The sequence below is a fragment of the Calidris pugnax genome, unplaced genomic scaffold (genome assembly GCF_001431845.1).
Source record: "Calidris pugnax isolate Ruff unplaced genomic scaffold, ASM143184v1 scaffold11, whole genome shotgun sequence".
Taxonomy (NCBI): Eukaryota; Metazoa; Chordata; class Aves; order Charadriiformes; family Scolopacidae; genus Calidris; species Calidris pugnax.
In genome coordinates this window covers 9,464,073-9,479,649 of record NW_015090803.1, presented here as the reverse complement: position 1 = coordinate 9,479,649, position 15,577 = coordinate 9,464,073, and the positions used below count along the sequence as shown (strand labels likewise).

The 15,577-nt window shown below is 42.3% G+C and overlaps 1 protein-coding gene across 3 annotated transcripts in view; it reads left to right on the top strand.

Annotated features, from left to right (window-relative positions):
- CREB5 (cAMP responsive element binding protein 5) overlaps nt 1-15,577 on the top strand; it is a 260,711-nt gene that overhangs the window by 153,913 nt on the left and 91,221 nt on the right. Inside the window, exon 1 of one of the 3 annotated variants that reach the window (XM_014937918.1) lies at nt 3,112-3,173. The exons of the other annotated variants lie outside the window; for them this stretch is intronic. Within the exon in view, the coding sequence (XP_014793404.1) occupies nt 3,127-3,173 (47 nt within the window). The 5' untranslated portion in view covers nt 3,112-3,126. Of the gene's footprint in view, nt 1-3,111; nt 3,174-15,577 lie in introns of those variants that run through there. 3 annotated transcript variants of the gene reach the window in all.

Here is a 15,577-nt window from a genome sequence, read left to right as displayed (position 1 = left end):
CAATAGGCCTTGGAAATACCTGCCTGGAAAGAATCTTTTGTGTTCCCACCAGCAAGCAAAATAAGATTTTAACTCCTTTGGAGCATGAGCTCCGTTTTAAAGGAGTTTGCTTCTTGAGATGGGACTTCGATGAAAACACATAGTTTAAAAGTGATTGGCAGTTCAGGCTGCTCGGATCTTTCCTGTCTGTTTCAGAAAATGCTCTAACTCCTGGAAATATCGTCTGTAAAACAAAGGCTGCTTTCAAGAGACTTGAATTCTTCTGAGCTTGTGCCTATGAAGGTAATAATAATTTAAAGGGCCACTTGCCATACAAACGCAGTCACTCCTCTAATATTTTGATTAAGATGCTCACAGGTGGACAATGAAGCTCCTGCTTCTGGTCAACAAAGTTTTCTTTAGGAAAGAGCACAGTTGCCAGGCAGGCGCTTGAAGCCTGAAGAGGACAGTGAACTACCCTGCAGCTCCTGCATCAGCTTTTTGGCTGCATTTTGGTCTGAATACAGCAGGGTGGTGGAAGTGTGGGTCCTTCAGAAGAGTGAGAAGAGGCCAGGTCACTGACAAAGGCTGCAGGAACGGATGCATACGCACGAGCAGCCCCAGGGCAACCCGGGTTCCTCAGGGTAATCGTTTTTCTTGTTGGTGGCAGCTTCCTTCCTTCCAAAGGTGGGGCTGGAGATTTAAGTTTGTGCCTCAGTTGTAGCTACATTCCCCATCAGTTTGAAGCTGCTCTGAGCCAGGGATCTGTCCTAGGTCCATGACAAAGTTTATAGCAATGCCAGTGGCATAACGGGCTGAGCAGAAGCTATGTAATCCAGCAGTGTAAATGTAAGAGGATAAAATAAAAAGAAGGAGGGAGGGAAGATGACCTCTTAGACACGCACAGAAAAAGGGTTGGAAGTCACATCTTTTTTTAAATGGAGAGGGAGAGGTGGGCTGAGCTTAGAATGAAACTATCAGCAAGGCTGGAATTAAAAGAAAGCTTTAGGAATGATCTAACTTTTATTTTATTACATTACAGAAGACAAAAAATCAATAGCTGGTAATTCAGACATAAATGAGTTATACAGGCCATTGACACAATGGACCAAACTTTATAACAACCACATCTGATGCTGTCAAGCCACAGGCTTCAGTGGCGCCAGTAATAATTATGGCCGATCACCTCTAATTCAGAGCTGCCTTGCTTGATAAAGGTGTCACTCTGAGTGGCTGCAGCATCAATATCAATTGAGGATGTCATCCAGCAGGTCAGCCTGCTGCAGAGAACCCTTTTTTTTTTTTAATTGAATAGGATAAACCCTTGGTTTTTCTTCTCCTTTCATTCTGTCTGTGAAAATCATATATACCTTAAGCAAAACTCATTTGAATTCGTGCCTGAAACTACTTGAATTAAAGGCTGAACCCATGACTATGGGATCAAATGTGTTGATCCATAGAAATACATTCTAAAGATAATTTATAACCATAAGAGCATTACTGGGAGGAGAGCTTGGAATTTTACAATAATCTCTGCTTCTTTGCTACATAAAGAACATTAAATCGCTGCTGTGATCAATTAATGAATCCCCTCCCAAAAAAAACCCTTTTGGTAAAATGCTGCTAGGCAATAGAAATTGTTTTTCCATCAAGTCACATCATTATAAGGAGGAAAACTCATTGGCTTTGATGGTTTCCTGTTGCTTTCAGAATTTGGGGGCATAGGTGTGTCCACTGACTGTCGGAAAACTGAATTTCACTCTGAGACATGGGGTGAGGTGACTTTGTAAAATATGCTGAGTTCTTGATCTATAAAGAAGGGAATCACTTTTAAACACCTCTCCAGTGTTTCAGGTGCCATTAATGCTTATGTCTCTGCAGCTTGACATTGAAACTGTTAGTCTTTGGGTTGCTGAGGGATGGCATGTGTGCTTAAACATTTTCACATGCTATTATTGTTATTGCTTAGGCTTTGCATTCTTTTGTGGATTAACTGTTTTGTACTGTGTTGGCTACAACTAATTTAATTGTGTGTGATGAGCAGTAAAAAAAAAACCTCTACGGGAAGGACACGGGAGGTATTTCAGCCCCAGTCACTGTACCATTTAACATCAAGAGGACTTAGAAACTGCGACGTGATGCAGCAGAGCGGTTTGCACCACAGCAGATAACTCTTGTGTGCTTGAGAAACTTCTATTTTGAAAAATTATTACTAGTTCCACTTATAAACATCCTCTATCCTTAAAAAGAGTCAGGGATATAAGACTTGGGAGATATGCACCAGAAGGGAACTGTTTGAAATGCAGGGTAAGCAGTGGGAGCAGCGCGGCAGCGAGTTGGTTCCCGAGCTTGCAGCGCTGTACGGCTCGGGGCTTTTCTGCTACTTTTGAAGTAGTGGAGAAGGAAAGTGCTTTGCACCTGTACGTTTGCAGGCGCAGCAAGAAAGAGCCCCGCAGTGATCCTTCAAACACTCCAGCGGGGCTGGATTCCAGCCCTGCGCGGCCGGGGCAGAGGAATCCCAGTCTAACGGTGTAACCCTGCAAAAGCAGCGTTTTTTGTTCATTCTCCCCAGACCCGCACAAACGCGCTGCCTCCGCTTCACGGCTTCTCCTCTGCCCTCCTTGTCTCTGGCTCCATCTCCTCCCTTCCCGATTGCCGGGTCCTCCTGAAGCCCGGGTCCGTGTGGAGCCCGGCATCGTGGAGCGAGCGCGGGGGTCCGCAGTTTGTGGGCAATATCTTCTGAGCGGCCCCCGTCAATCATGTCAGCCCCGTCCCTGGGTTTTCCTGCGATGCGGCCGGCAGCTGCGCAGGCCCTTCGGAGGCGGCACTGTTTCTTTCTCTGTTTACTCGTTTCCAATGGCAATTGCACCACCGAGTCTCAGTAAGGCTGGAACTTGGCCTGGGGCTGTTTTGGTTACATTGAAGTTTTTGCTTCAGCTCTGCCAGATTTAAATGGTGACTTCACCAGCACTGAGCTAAAAAGGAGAAAAGGGGAGGAGGGAGGTAGTGTAGCGAGCGGGAGCGAGCGAGGGAGAGGGCCAGGGCATTACATCATCACTTGGACGGGAATCAAATGGGAAGGATATGACTCACTCGGGCTAGTTAAGCTTTGGCTCAAGTTCTACATACACTCATTCCAGGGCTCTCATGTTCTGCACCTCAGCAGGGAATTCAGGCTCAGTGATGTCCATGAGGTTTGTTTTTAATTTTCTTTTCCTTTTCTGATTTCTATATACTTTTCCCCCCCCTTTGCCTTCCTCCTCCTCTCCTCCTCCCCTCCCTGGTCCCCCTTTCTCACTCTCTTTTCCACTTCGACAGAGTTTGCTTTCTGGTGCGTGTAACCTCGACTCTTAGCAGCAGAAGCTGTTTTCTCGACCAAGCCGAACCCTAACAAGGAGCACAGCAAACTTGAGAGAAGTTTGGTGGCTTGTTGTGTTTTGTTTTTTCCCCTCCCATCATTGTGTTGCTCCTAATCGGAGGAGACGGGGAGAGAGTTAAAATGCAGGAACCAATCGCTTGGACGGTGATGTAATGCTGGAACTGCAGGGTTGTTAAGTAATGTGAGAGGAAGGGGGTCAGGGTTGCAAAGCATTTACCTGCTGTCAAGGGGCTTTAAGTTTATTATCAATTGCAGTGACTGTAACTGGCTTCAGACTGCACTCTCTAATTATTCACAGACTCCCCTTTTTTATCTTTTATTATTAAAAGTAAAACTATATTACGGTATTTTAAAAAATGTGATATTATCACAGCTGCAAATTATTTTCCACCAGGGTTTTTTGATATTTTTTAAATGGCTTGAAACTGGGTGTCTCTTTCACAAAAAAGCCCGGAGAGAGTGAAAAGAAAAGAGAAAGGCAAAGGCAAAAAGGGGTGGTTCTTCGAGTTTAGCTGGCTAATTTGAAACTGTATGAGGAGAGCAGTTCAGCCTCTGCCTAAAGCTCCTACTGTTGGAAATCCGCTGTAGAAAGTAAAAGGTTTAAGGGACGCAGTTTGCAGAGCTCATCCCGAGGAGCCGTGGCGTTTCATCCCTAACACTTGTCAGCAGCGTTCTGATCCTTAGCTCGCCCCGGGCTTGTTGCTTGTTGGATGCTCTCTTGCCGTTGCTGGGACGGCTGGGGTCCCGATCCTGCATGGCAGATCCCCCTCCTGTCACGATTCTGCTCTCCAGAACTACCTGGGATTTGGGGCACCTGCCCACGTGGGTGTCCTCTGTGGGACAGTGTCCTACATCTGCCTGTCTCCCTGCTGACCTTTTAGACTTTTTTCCACCTATCTAACAGCTTCTAGGTTTGGGGGGGAGGGAGAAAAGGTACCTCTTCCTCAAGTTCATCATGAGTACATCCCCTTAGGGTGGGCCACGTAGAGTTTAACACTGACTAAGCCCTTGCTTGGGCATTGCTTGTGGGATGAATGTGAGATACCAGGTGTGTGTTGGTGTCCTCAGGATACCCATTCTGCTCCAGGAGCTCTGCATCAGGTTTCTCTGTCAAGAGCTGTCTGCTCATAAGATAATGCTCTCGGAAGTGCCCCCTTCAGGGAATTTCTGTCTCGGAGGGAAGCACTATATTTGTGTCCACTGGATCAGCAGTAGACCAAAGATTTGCTTGGCTAACTAAAGACAGCCTTAAACACACTCTTGAGGTTTTGGTGATTTTTTTTTTTTTTAAAAGCCTGTATTGGGGCCTGACTGAGCAAAATACCAAACAGTGTTGTTCTGCAGTGATGGCAAAACCTCCCCATCTCCACTTGAACAAGGCAAGAGCCCCTGACCAGCTCCTGCCTTCCCTTCCCTTGGGTAGCCCTCTGCAAAGCCATCTTGTGTCTAGCTGTGATGTCCCCGCACTTTACTCTCAGGTTTTCCCTAAATGCCCTGATTTCCAAGCTCCTCAATCAACCGCCTAAGCACAAACAATTGCTCATGTGCCAGAGTTTTATCATTTGAGAGCCTAACGTAAGGCCGCACCCGGCTCTGGCCCACGTTGCAGTGCAGATATACCATATGGATTAGATTGCGCAGTGCTCTGTTGAGGATGTGTGGGTTGTGGAGGGAGCTGTGCTGCTGCAGGAGTTCCCGTAGGATTTCTGACTCATATTTTCTCCTAGAAATGTTGGGAAGTGCAGCTCCACAGACCATAAGAGTAAAGCAGAGTAGATTCTTCCCTTTGCCTGCCTGCTTTGGATGCTGGGGTGGACTCATCTTCACTCTTTCCCTTCCTGCCTTTTCTGGCTGGAGACTTTGTGCGGGAAAAGTCTGTCAGTGTTGTCCTAGGACAGTGTCTAGCCATGTTGGCAAGATACTGGGCAGAGGATGACAGACCATCACATTCCATCTTTGCCTACGCAGAAATGCATCCTTACTGTTTCTCTTAAAAAATCCACATATAAAATATGCTGTGCAGTGTGACTTGGAACTCTTTGGGCATAGGGTTGCATGCCATGGGGGATTGGAGTCTCCCTTGTCTGGTGCTAGCTATTAACATTTCACCTGGCTGGGAGGGCAGCAAAGGAGAACATCTTCGTGCTTTGGTCAGTGCGGACTCACTGACCACCCTGCCTCGTGCTTGTAACTTTCACAAAGCAACTTCATCTTCTCCACCCTGCTCATTCGTGCTTGGTGAAGTTAGGCAGAGGGTGTAAAGATGTAAATCCTTCTTCATTTCCAGAAGTGCATTACAACTTCTGCTACTTAACTGATTTCAACACAGCATCACAGAAAAAACAGTTTTAAAGGCTTCTTTCAAAAAGTTGCAGTTGTAAATTCCATATGTGTAGGGGTATGTGTGTGTGTATATATGTACATCTCCTATTGAGGCAACAAAGCCCATAATTGATGAAGTATAACTGTCCTGACGAGAGCCAGGCAGCCCTCCTTGTGGTTGACATGTGCTTTTGAAATGCACGTTCATCTCGGACACCAAAAAAAGCAAAGTAGCTGCCCATTTTTGGTTCTTCCAGTGCTAGCTGCCCATCTTGTGCTACCTTGGAGCCAATGTGCAGGTATGCCTGTGGACTTCAGCTCCATGGTCAGAGGTCAACAGCTCTGACAGTCGGCCTCAACTTGTTTGAAGCCGGGCCTTCTGGCAAGAGGATTTTCTTATTGAAGGATGATATCTTTAGGGACCTAATTTTCAAACAGCAGCCAAGAGAAACGCTAACAGCACTCTGAAAATGAGCATCAGAAGACATATTCAGAAGCACATGTAACCTGTCAAACAAACCAGAGGCCAAACACACCAGAGCTGGGAAGTGATGTTTGCACTGGAGAGCCGGCCGTGCGCGGTCGCCCTGTGAAGAAAGGCAATCTGCTCAGAGCAGAGCCGGGCTGGAAGAGTCCCAGTAAATTTTCCCCACCAAGATCCCGAGTAACATTTCCGCCCGCATTGTTGAATGTGTGCGTTGGCAGAATATCTGCTCTATAAGCTGTGTGATTTTAAGCCGTAATTTGGTGCTCTGTAGCTGGTCTCTGCATGCACAAAAGGATTGGCTCTGCAGTGGAAGTACAAATACAAGAGGTAAAAATCAGAGTGCTTGTTTTTGTTTCACTGCATGTGATCCCTCTGCCCCTGGATTCCTCAATTTTCCAAGCTCTACAGTGAGACTATTTCCCTTAAACAGTTTTGGAAGACTTGCTGGTATTTATGAAGCCCAGTGAAGTTTTCAGAGTTGCTGTGGCGAGTGCTGGGGTCAGAGGAGGCCAGGTGTTGGGTGGAGATGGTGACAGGGCTGGCCTCATGTCACATTTCAGACATGGAGGACATGAAGACCAAGTGTTCTCCCACACTTGGGTGAGGGTGCTGGGGCTGGAGCGGGCCTCCTCCTCCCTTCCCCATCTCTCTCTGCTCACCTTCCCACCCTTCTTTTGTTCGTCCTGCACATGCCTGGGCCATGTTCAGCCCAAACTGTTGAGATCAGCTTTGTCGAAAATTACACTTCACATCAAAATGTGAGTTAGGTTCCTCCAGTGTGAAGTGAATGCTGGGTCTTTCTCTGCAGCTATAGATAAACCAGATATGAAGGTAATTACATCTCATTCCTATCTGACTCTCTTATTTGCCATAATCTCTTTTAATCCCTTTGATACTCATCATAATAATGTTAATCTTAATGAACTCATTTGGTATTAATGCGGATGTGATTTGTAAGTTCAGAGCAGGCTTGCCATCCTTGTTTAGCGTTCATTAATATCCACTTAACTGTGTTTATGCTCTCTTTCTCCTGCAAATGGACTTGCATGTCTCTCTCTTCCACCTAGCTGATGTGGCAATTCCTGTGGTGGAACTCTCTTTCCAGGCTCACGTTCGTATTTCCTTTCTATTCCTCTTTCTACTTATACGATCCCAGAGAAAGGAGCTGATAGTTTCACTGCATCCATCTGCCAGTGGCTTTCTGTGCCCCATCGCTTACTCATTTCTTCCACTTTCGACATCAAAATTGAAGGAGCCCTTATCCTCTCATTCCTCATTCATGTGGCATTCCTCCTTAGATCGCCTCAGAGATACTGCCTTACTATAGCCTTTGTTTTACTGTCTCGGAGGGTGAAGGAGTAGGAGACACAACCCCTAATCTTGGCAAAACGACAAATTATTTGTTGCTTACTACCGTACTCTCCCCGAACACTCTGTTTATGGGTGGGGTACCTTGCCCAAACAGCTTCTGACGTGACCAGCCAATTCTAGTGAGGGAGGACTACGCTTGGATGTTGAATCTGATCCAAAGCTTATTGCAGTGAATGGGAGTGCTGCCTTGACGGGCTCTGGATAAAATCCGTAAAACTATCCTCTTTTCATTCCTTTGAGTACCCATGTATTTTTCGACATCTCTAGCTTTGGGATGTGCCCTCCTGGAAAACTGCTTGTTCAGCCACAGTGATTCCAGAGACTTATGAACCTTGGATCCCTGTTAACGGGCGATTTCCTCTTTACGTGGGTGCTTGTGTTTGTTTTTAAACGTGGCATGGAATTTCTGTGTTGTGCTGCTTGCCATCTTCCCTCCCCACTTCCTCCAAACACGTTTTTAAGGCCTTGATTGTCAAATAGCATGAATTATTTTTCAGCCCCAGTGACACACATTTTACTTTTTAGGGCTTTTGGATCTTGACAGAGCCAGGAAAATATCATTTACTTAGCAGAACGCTGTTTATTCCATCCCCACTTCCATTCTTTATTTTATGTCCTGATGTTTCCTTGTAGCATCAGCTTCCTAAGTTAAAATGAATAACTGTACTGATAACATCTTTCAATTTACTGAAAGATTTCTGCACATTATAATAAAACCAGCCATTGTCTTGGTAAACTTACTAGTCAAGAGCAAGAATTGTAGTCTCTGGGATCAGCACAAGCTGTATTTGTGTGATGGTCTTTATTTTAACATACTATCGTTCATTCAAGAGCATCCCAGGATGTTTTGCAAATTGCAGCCATTAGTCAAGCATATTAAGTCAAACATATTAAAGCTCTTTATTAGTATGAATACAAGGTGTATTCATATAAATAGCAAGGTGGAGAGTTTTATTGCAGATATCTACAGCTCTTGTGCTGCTCCATGACCATAAAGAATATGGGCTAATGTCATTCAAATGGGCACCGTTTTCTAGAGATCAATAAATCTGTGCCCATTAGCAGCAGCAAAATAATAATAATAAAACTTCATTACATTTTCTCTAAGAGTCAACTAGTTATCAAAAGCCCTGCCAGAAGTAATACCAGTAGAATGTTTTGCCACACTGGAAAAGCCCATCAGCACCAGTAATTTTATATGTCAGTTTTAACATGAGGTAGTTTTTTCCAAACTGAGTCTTAAAAACCAGAACAGAAAAAAAATTTAAAAATTACTGGACCGGATCCTCTCTTGACCTCAGATTGAGGGTATTCAGTATCACATAAAAAAAGTTCCAGTACTGTGTTCTTTGTTGTCATTCGGTTTCCAGATCTAACTGTTCTTTCGTTGCAGCTGAGGGTGTGAGCTGGATTTCTCTTGCAGTCACTCTCAGGACTGCAGGAGTCCTCGTTGCTCCGAATAGTTTTTGGTTTTCTTTTGTAAATTCACATAGAAATAAGATTGATTGAAAATTAAAAATAAAGATGAAATTAAGGCTGAGTTTACAAATTGCCTGAACCAACAGATTCCTTGCTGTTGAAATACAGGGTTGACAAATGCCTTCTGTGGCCATTTGTATGAAGCAGGGATGTGGTGCACAGAGTGTGGATTAGTACAGAAATCTCTGTATATGTGGATCTGTATGTGTATATAGTCACCCTGCACCCCACATACATTTCAGGCTGCAAGGCAAAACTAACTTCTGTTATTCCTAAGCAATCCTATCAGAAAGAAATTATCACATAAATAAGATTGCAAGTTGCATGATTTAAGGTGGTGATGTAGGTATATATGTTTGAATGACAGTTTCTTTCTTTTTGAAATTGAAACTGTATTAGCACCCCTCAGCTCTACCTCCCATTTCAAGTTTTTTTAAGAATTTTTGGCCAAAAATTTAAACAAATAAAAAAAAAATTAAACAGGTAAAGGGGGACACTGCTGTGCATCAGTAAGTGTTTTGTTTGGGTTTTTTTTGCTTGCTAATCTTATGCAGTGTGGAACTTTTTCCATTCAGAGCAAAACCCCATGCAGCTACTGCAATTCAGTAGATATTGTAATATGTTGAATGAACAAACAATATGTACCAAATTACCGTTTAGTAATTAATTTAGCCATTTTTTAGTTTAGTTTAAACTATTTTAACAAGACTTTGTAGTGCCCTATGAAAGAGCTGGAGAATACTTCAGGAAAAGTACAAAACCTTACCAGGAACATTTATAAAAATATAATGAGAAAATAAATTAATTTTACAGAAAAAAACTGAGTATAGAGTTAGTTTTATAAGCAGGAATTTATAAAGATCTATTTAGAAAAGTGAAATGTGGTTGATTGAAAAGTTTCCAACAAGGTTCAATAATTGTTAAAATTTGGGCTTTTGACAAATAACAGTTATTTTTAGGGGAATTGGGAATTGTTTAAAGAGAAAATGCTTTCTCTTCCAAATTGGTAATTGTTTTTGCTGAGAAAGATTTTTTTTTTTTTTTTTTTTAAATTTAAAAAAGGCCTTAAAAAAGAGTAACAGTTTCTCACTTGCTGTGCACTGAAAGATGATTAAGCTTTGTACATTTTTCTGTTTGATGGCCAGTGTCTCTTCTAAATGTTTCTGTTACTTATGATTTGTTTCTGTGGGAAAATGTGCAGAAAGTATGAAGAGTAGCAAATGATAAAATAGGCAATAATACTTTGGCAATTGCACGTGTTACATTCCAGAGTTTTAAACTTCAGTTTCACCTGGTGCCTGGGACAAATTCTTGACTGATAGCACAGCCAGCAGCAGCGCTATCTGACATCTCATTTTTTTTTCTTTTTCCTTAAAAAACAATTCTTTATCTTGGGGAAATTTGTTTTAAAGAAGCAGTACTCCCGTAAGAGGACTTTTTGGGGTGTGGAACTTACTGAGCTGGATGTAGGAAGGGTATGAATCTGCTGCTTCCCCACACAGCACTGAGCACAGGGGGGCTGCATTTCGGCAGCACATCTGCATTTGGTATGTACCTCTTGTGCACAGTAATTATCAAACAGGACAAACATTAGCTGTAATAATTAACTGATTGGCTCAGGGTCACATATTTGGGTTTACCCAAACAATCCCCAGAGGAATTAGAAAGTTCTTCTCTATCGTGGAGAAAATAAAAAAATCTCTGCATCCAGCCAAAATCTTGGGCGGTTTAGGGTGAAAACAGTTTGGATTGTTGAATAGCTCCAAGCAAATGGGTACCCCAAAACTGTGCACGTGTTCCTGGGTGAGCCTGCAAAGACTTAGGCACTGCAGCAGAGGAAGGTGGGTGCATTGCACACAGGACAGGTGGAATTACTGCCATTTTCCCTAGGATGAACGGAGAGAGTAGCAGGAGAAGCAGAGAGCAGGAGAACTCGGTTTATTTAGCCTGGGAAGAAATGGCTAATGGGGGAATCTAATTGCAACCTTCAGCTACTTTTAGGGTAGTTACAGAGGAGACAGGATCTGCTCCACTTTGCAGCATGAAGACAAAAGACAAGTCACAAGTTTCAGTGAGAGAAATTCCTGTGGGAGCGAAGGAAAGAAAGGCTCCCGCAGGAGGAGTGTGGCAAAGCACAGCAACCGGCTAGAGAGGTGCTGCAGTCGGTCTCCATTGCTGGAGATTTGCACACTTTGTCTGGAAAAGGCCTCCAGCAGCCTGCTCTCATACTGCATTTAGCCCTGCTTGGAGCAGGAGGTGGGACAAGGTGACCTTCTAACTGGAACCGTTCTCTGGTCCTGCACTGGGCAATGATGGCAGCGCCGGCGAGCTGTGCGGTGGGGGAGGCAGGAAGAATTTTGATGAGGAAAAAGCAGTAAGAAAAGCGAAATAAGAACGTAATGTCATCCAAAGCATATCCTGTGCCTGCTTTGCATCCACCTTGTTTTGAGAAGTAAAGAGCGGCTCCACCTCGTGTGAGAGGTGTAACTGTGGACTGAGTCGCTGCTACTGGGGAGAGAATGAATTAGGCTTCAGGGTGCTTCATTTCCCAGCTTTCCCACCACACTGTAAGTGACAGTCACCTACGTTTTAGGAGATGACTGATAAACATGCAAAAATAAAACGGGAGTCCTGACAGCCAGACATTTTTGGCTGAAACGTGAGCCAAAATGAAGCCAAGTATCTTTTAATTTTATATGCAGCTGAACGAAGTGTTGTTCCCGACTAAGCATCTGTATTTTCTGTTTATAGTCAAGAATTGCAAGAGAATTCTAAAATACTATGAAAAAATCCACTTCTGAGGTATTTCCAAACCAGTCAGCTGTTTTAAGTACCACTTTTTTCTCCCCCTTCCTTTTTCTTTTTAGAAACACAGGGAAATTAATCTATAACAAACAAAACTTCTAGGCCTTCGTGGTAATTTGCAGCATACTTTGCAAAACTAGGAGACAAGCTTTGTCCATCACCATGTGAGGGATCCATTTGCTATTATCCCTGTAAGCTCAAAGGTATGTTTTACAGGAACTTAGCTAGCAAAAGCTGTTCCCGCTATAAAAGTAATGGTACATTAATGCTTTTTTGCAGTGAACTCCTTGTATACCTTATCCTGCGTTCATATTTGCCCATTAACTAATGACTATCCAAGATGCTGTCTCTAATACCACTGTAAAGTCGTGCCTTGCCTTTCTGCACGCTCGGTTATTTTATCATTGCAAAATTAATAATTTATTATGGAATATAATGTAAAGACTGAGGAACAGTCACTGAACATGAGTTTTCCTTGACAAAAGCCAGTGCAGTGACGCTGACTCAGTCTTACATTCATCTTGAGCTAAAAGGCTTAGAGAAGGAGATTGTTCATATTTATGAAGTTTCAAAAAAGTGCAGCCCTAGAGCATACAGCCTGGCTCTCACTACATCACATTCTTTACTGTCGTGCGTTCACCTTGTTTGCATCCTCTTTTCTTGTAATCAAGGCAGGCTTTGTCCTTTCAAAGTGCTGAGCCTTACCCTTCGGCAAATCTCAAAGATGATTTTGTCCCTCTGTCGGACCAGGAGCAATCTAGACGTGTGGGAAAAGCTTCCGGGCTGGAAGAGCTAATCCCCTTGGAAAACAAGACAAAAAGTCCCATACTTTCCTGTAGAATATAATATTTTCCCTTTGCCTTGAAAACAACATTCCTACCTGGTTAACTTATTAATGAAATAATCAGTCAGTAAGATAGTTTTGAAAATATCAGTGTTAGTTCTGGGTCTCATTAATACATCGCTATTGATGTTCAGGTCTCTAGCTGTTAAAATCAATTAGGAAAAATCTAGGACAGAAGACATAAAAGAGAGGAATGAGTTGAAATATTAGGTTGTTTTTAATAGTACAGGAAATGAAGAAAAACTGTCAGATGTAGGGTTTCTTTTTGTCATTGGTGTGTTTGTGGCAGGTGAGCTGTAACAGTAACTAGTTCTATGTGAATAACAAACTTGTTCACTTAGTTACTTAAGTTAAAAATAATAGTTTAGGTTAACTCAATATGACTTAATTTCTTAATTATTCTGTGCAAATAAAAAAGAGCAAAAAAAATTTCAGGTTTATAAGAAAATTAGATCTTTTAAAATGAGCGAGGTAAATTTCCAAATTAATATGTCATTTCAAACTGTAAATTTACAAGTGTTAAAAAACTCTGCTTTTCGAAATAAGTATTCTTTTCCACTTGTAAGATTTATTAAATATAATTTATTAGTGAATTAATAATTTTGGTCAATCTGAAACTGTTGCTTTGGGTAAATTTTCTATTTGACTAGGGTATAAAAAGAAGTCCAGCTCTAGCTTTTGAGTTTGGCTGCAATTTTCTGCATAAATCACATCTGTTACAATGCAAGTGAATTCACTGCAATAGAGAAAGTATATTTATTTCACACATACTCTATAGATAATTGAAGTCTCTATCCTCATGTAACTTTGGTGCTTCAGTTGGTATCGGGAGCCTCTCGAAAGAGCTTTCCATCATTTCTAATATGAGCATGGCACCATTCATGCTGTGAAAAAGTAGGGGGATTGGTGCAGAAAAGGCTTTTGCAACTTGATTTTTTTCTGGTGTGTCTTTGCCCTGACCCAGTGTGGGCTGCAGGGCCAGCCATGCACTGTGCTACACTTTCGTCATCTCTGCCATCGGTAGAACCAGCTACGAGTTACAGTGGCTGAAGAAATCTTGCAAGGTCTGTAGAACTCAAGAATATTAAAGGAGGGCATGTAAATTCATGTAGCTAGATGCTTACAGGATTGGAGACTAGATGTCCATAGAAGATGATTGAAAAAACTTGTTTTCTCGCCAGTGACAGGTTAAAAATAACTCCCCGTTTCAAGCTGCCTGTAACACCGTTTCCAGTCTTGCAAGAGCTCTGGGAAAGAGCTTCTTTTTGCTTTGCACAGTTCTTTGTGCATACTGACCTAGAGAGTTAAATCTTCTGTTTGGTGCCTGTATTCCCTGGAGTTCCGGTGACTTACGATTTTGTCTGTCTGGGGTTTTGATGATTTGAAATACCAAAGGGAGCTGGAAGGGTTTTCATTGTCACGCAGTCCTGAGGACCGGTGGTCAGTAGGGCAGGTGTGACTGGATGCCCAAAATGTTCGTTGCCTTTGAAAATCATGGTTCTGTTCTGAGGGGAAAATTCTCGATTGTTTTTTGTTCTATTTTGTTCAGGGAAGAGTCAGAAGTTAATGAGGAAGCCCATAAAACTCCATTTTAAGGTTGTATTCTTTAAGTCATAAAATGAAGGTCCTTTGGGTGAGACAAAATGTATTAAATATTAAACACATCATTCAGGATGTCTTTATTTTTTTTTTAAATGATCATTTTCCTCAGAAAAGAACACAAATGAAAAATATGTAATCCTAAGTCTAAGAGGCAGTCTGTCAAAACCTCCCAAATTTGCAGGGGGTTATGTGCTTGGTGAGTAGTGAGGTTCATTCTGGGTGTGATACACTTTCAATTGGCATTGTTTTTATCCAGTAATGCAGGGTTCTCATTTGGTTATTTCTCTTTGCGTGGATCCTTGATATATTGCTTAAAAAAAAAGAAGTCTGAGCAGCTGAACCATATGTTTATATCATAGCTCCTAATGTCAAAATTTTAATTGATTTTCCCATATTTGGGGTTAGGAGGGGGCTATATCATGTTCCACAACGTCATAAAAACAAAAATATTTAAAATATGTTTCAAATAAAATGAGGGGGGAGAAGAAAAAAATACTTAACTTAGAAAAGATGTGGGATTCATTAACAAAGGAAAATACTGGCCACGGACCAACGGCAAGCCAAATGTTTTGCCAGCAGTTTGCAGTTCACAGTCATCATTACATGTCACTCTGCCTGCTGCACCAGCCCCTCCAACCATATATGCCTGCCTTTTAAAGAGAAACCTGTCTGGTTTGAGTTGAATAAATTAATTTGGGTTTACTTAGTTTAAAAACAAAAATATAGAGGGCCCAATTTTATTTCATTATGCCCGTGGGTAAAGCAGTCCAAGGTAATTACAACCGCAGTGCTGGTTGCTCTATCTTAATTAAAGAGGGTTTTTTTGCACATAGGTTTTTGCACAACATAATAAAATAGTTTGTGGTCTGGCTAGCCTCAGTGTCACAAGAGTGTACTCACTTGAGAAATTGTCCAGCTTTTCCAAAAGTTGAGGCCCTTCCATGCGAGGGGAAGCGTGGGGCTGCTCAGCGGAGCACAGGTAGTTTACAGTCCCTCCTAGTTAGTGTAAGGGCACCATCGTAAATCACACAGCAAACAACCTTTCATACGCTCTCGTACCCTAAGTGGCATGCTTGTCAGCAGCAATGAATGTGGGCTTCAGTAAGTCTTTAAGCAATAACGTGCTCTAGAAATGTGCAACAGCGGTTACACACCTGTGACCAAACGTCATGTTTTTCCAAACTTTCCTAGTAATGTTTTGGGTTGTTTAGGATTTTTTTTTTTTTTGGGGGGGGGGGGGTTTTTTTTTGTTTTGGTTTGGTTTTGTTTTTTTTTTTTTTTTTGTTTTTTGTTTTTTTTTTTTTTTTTT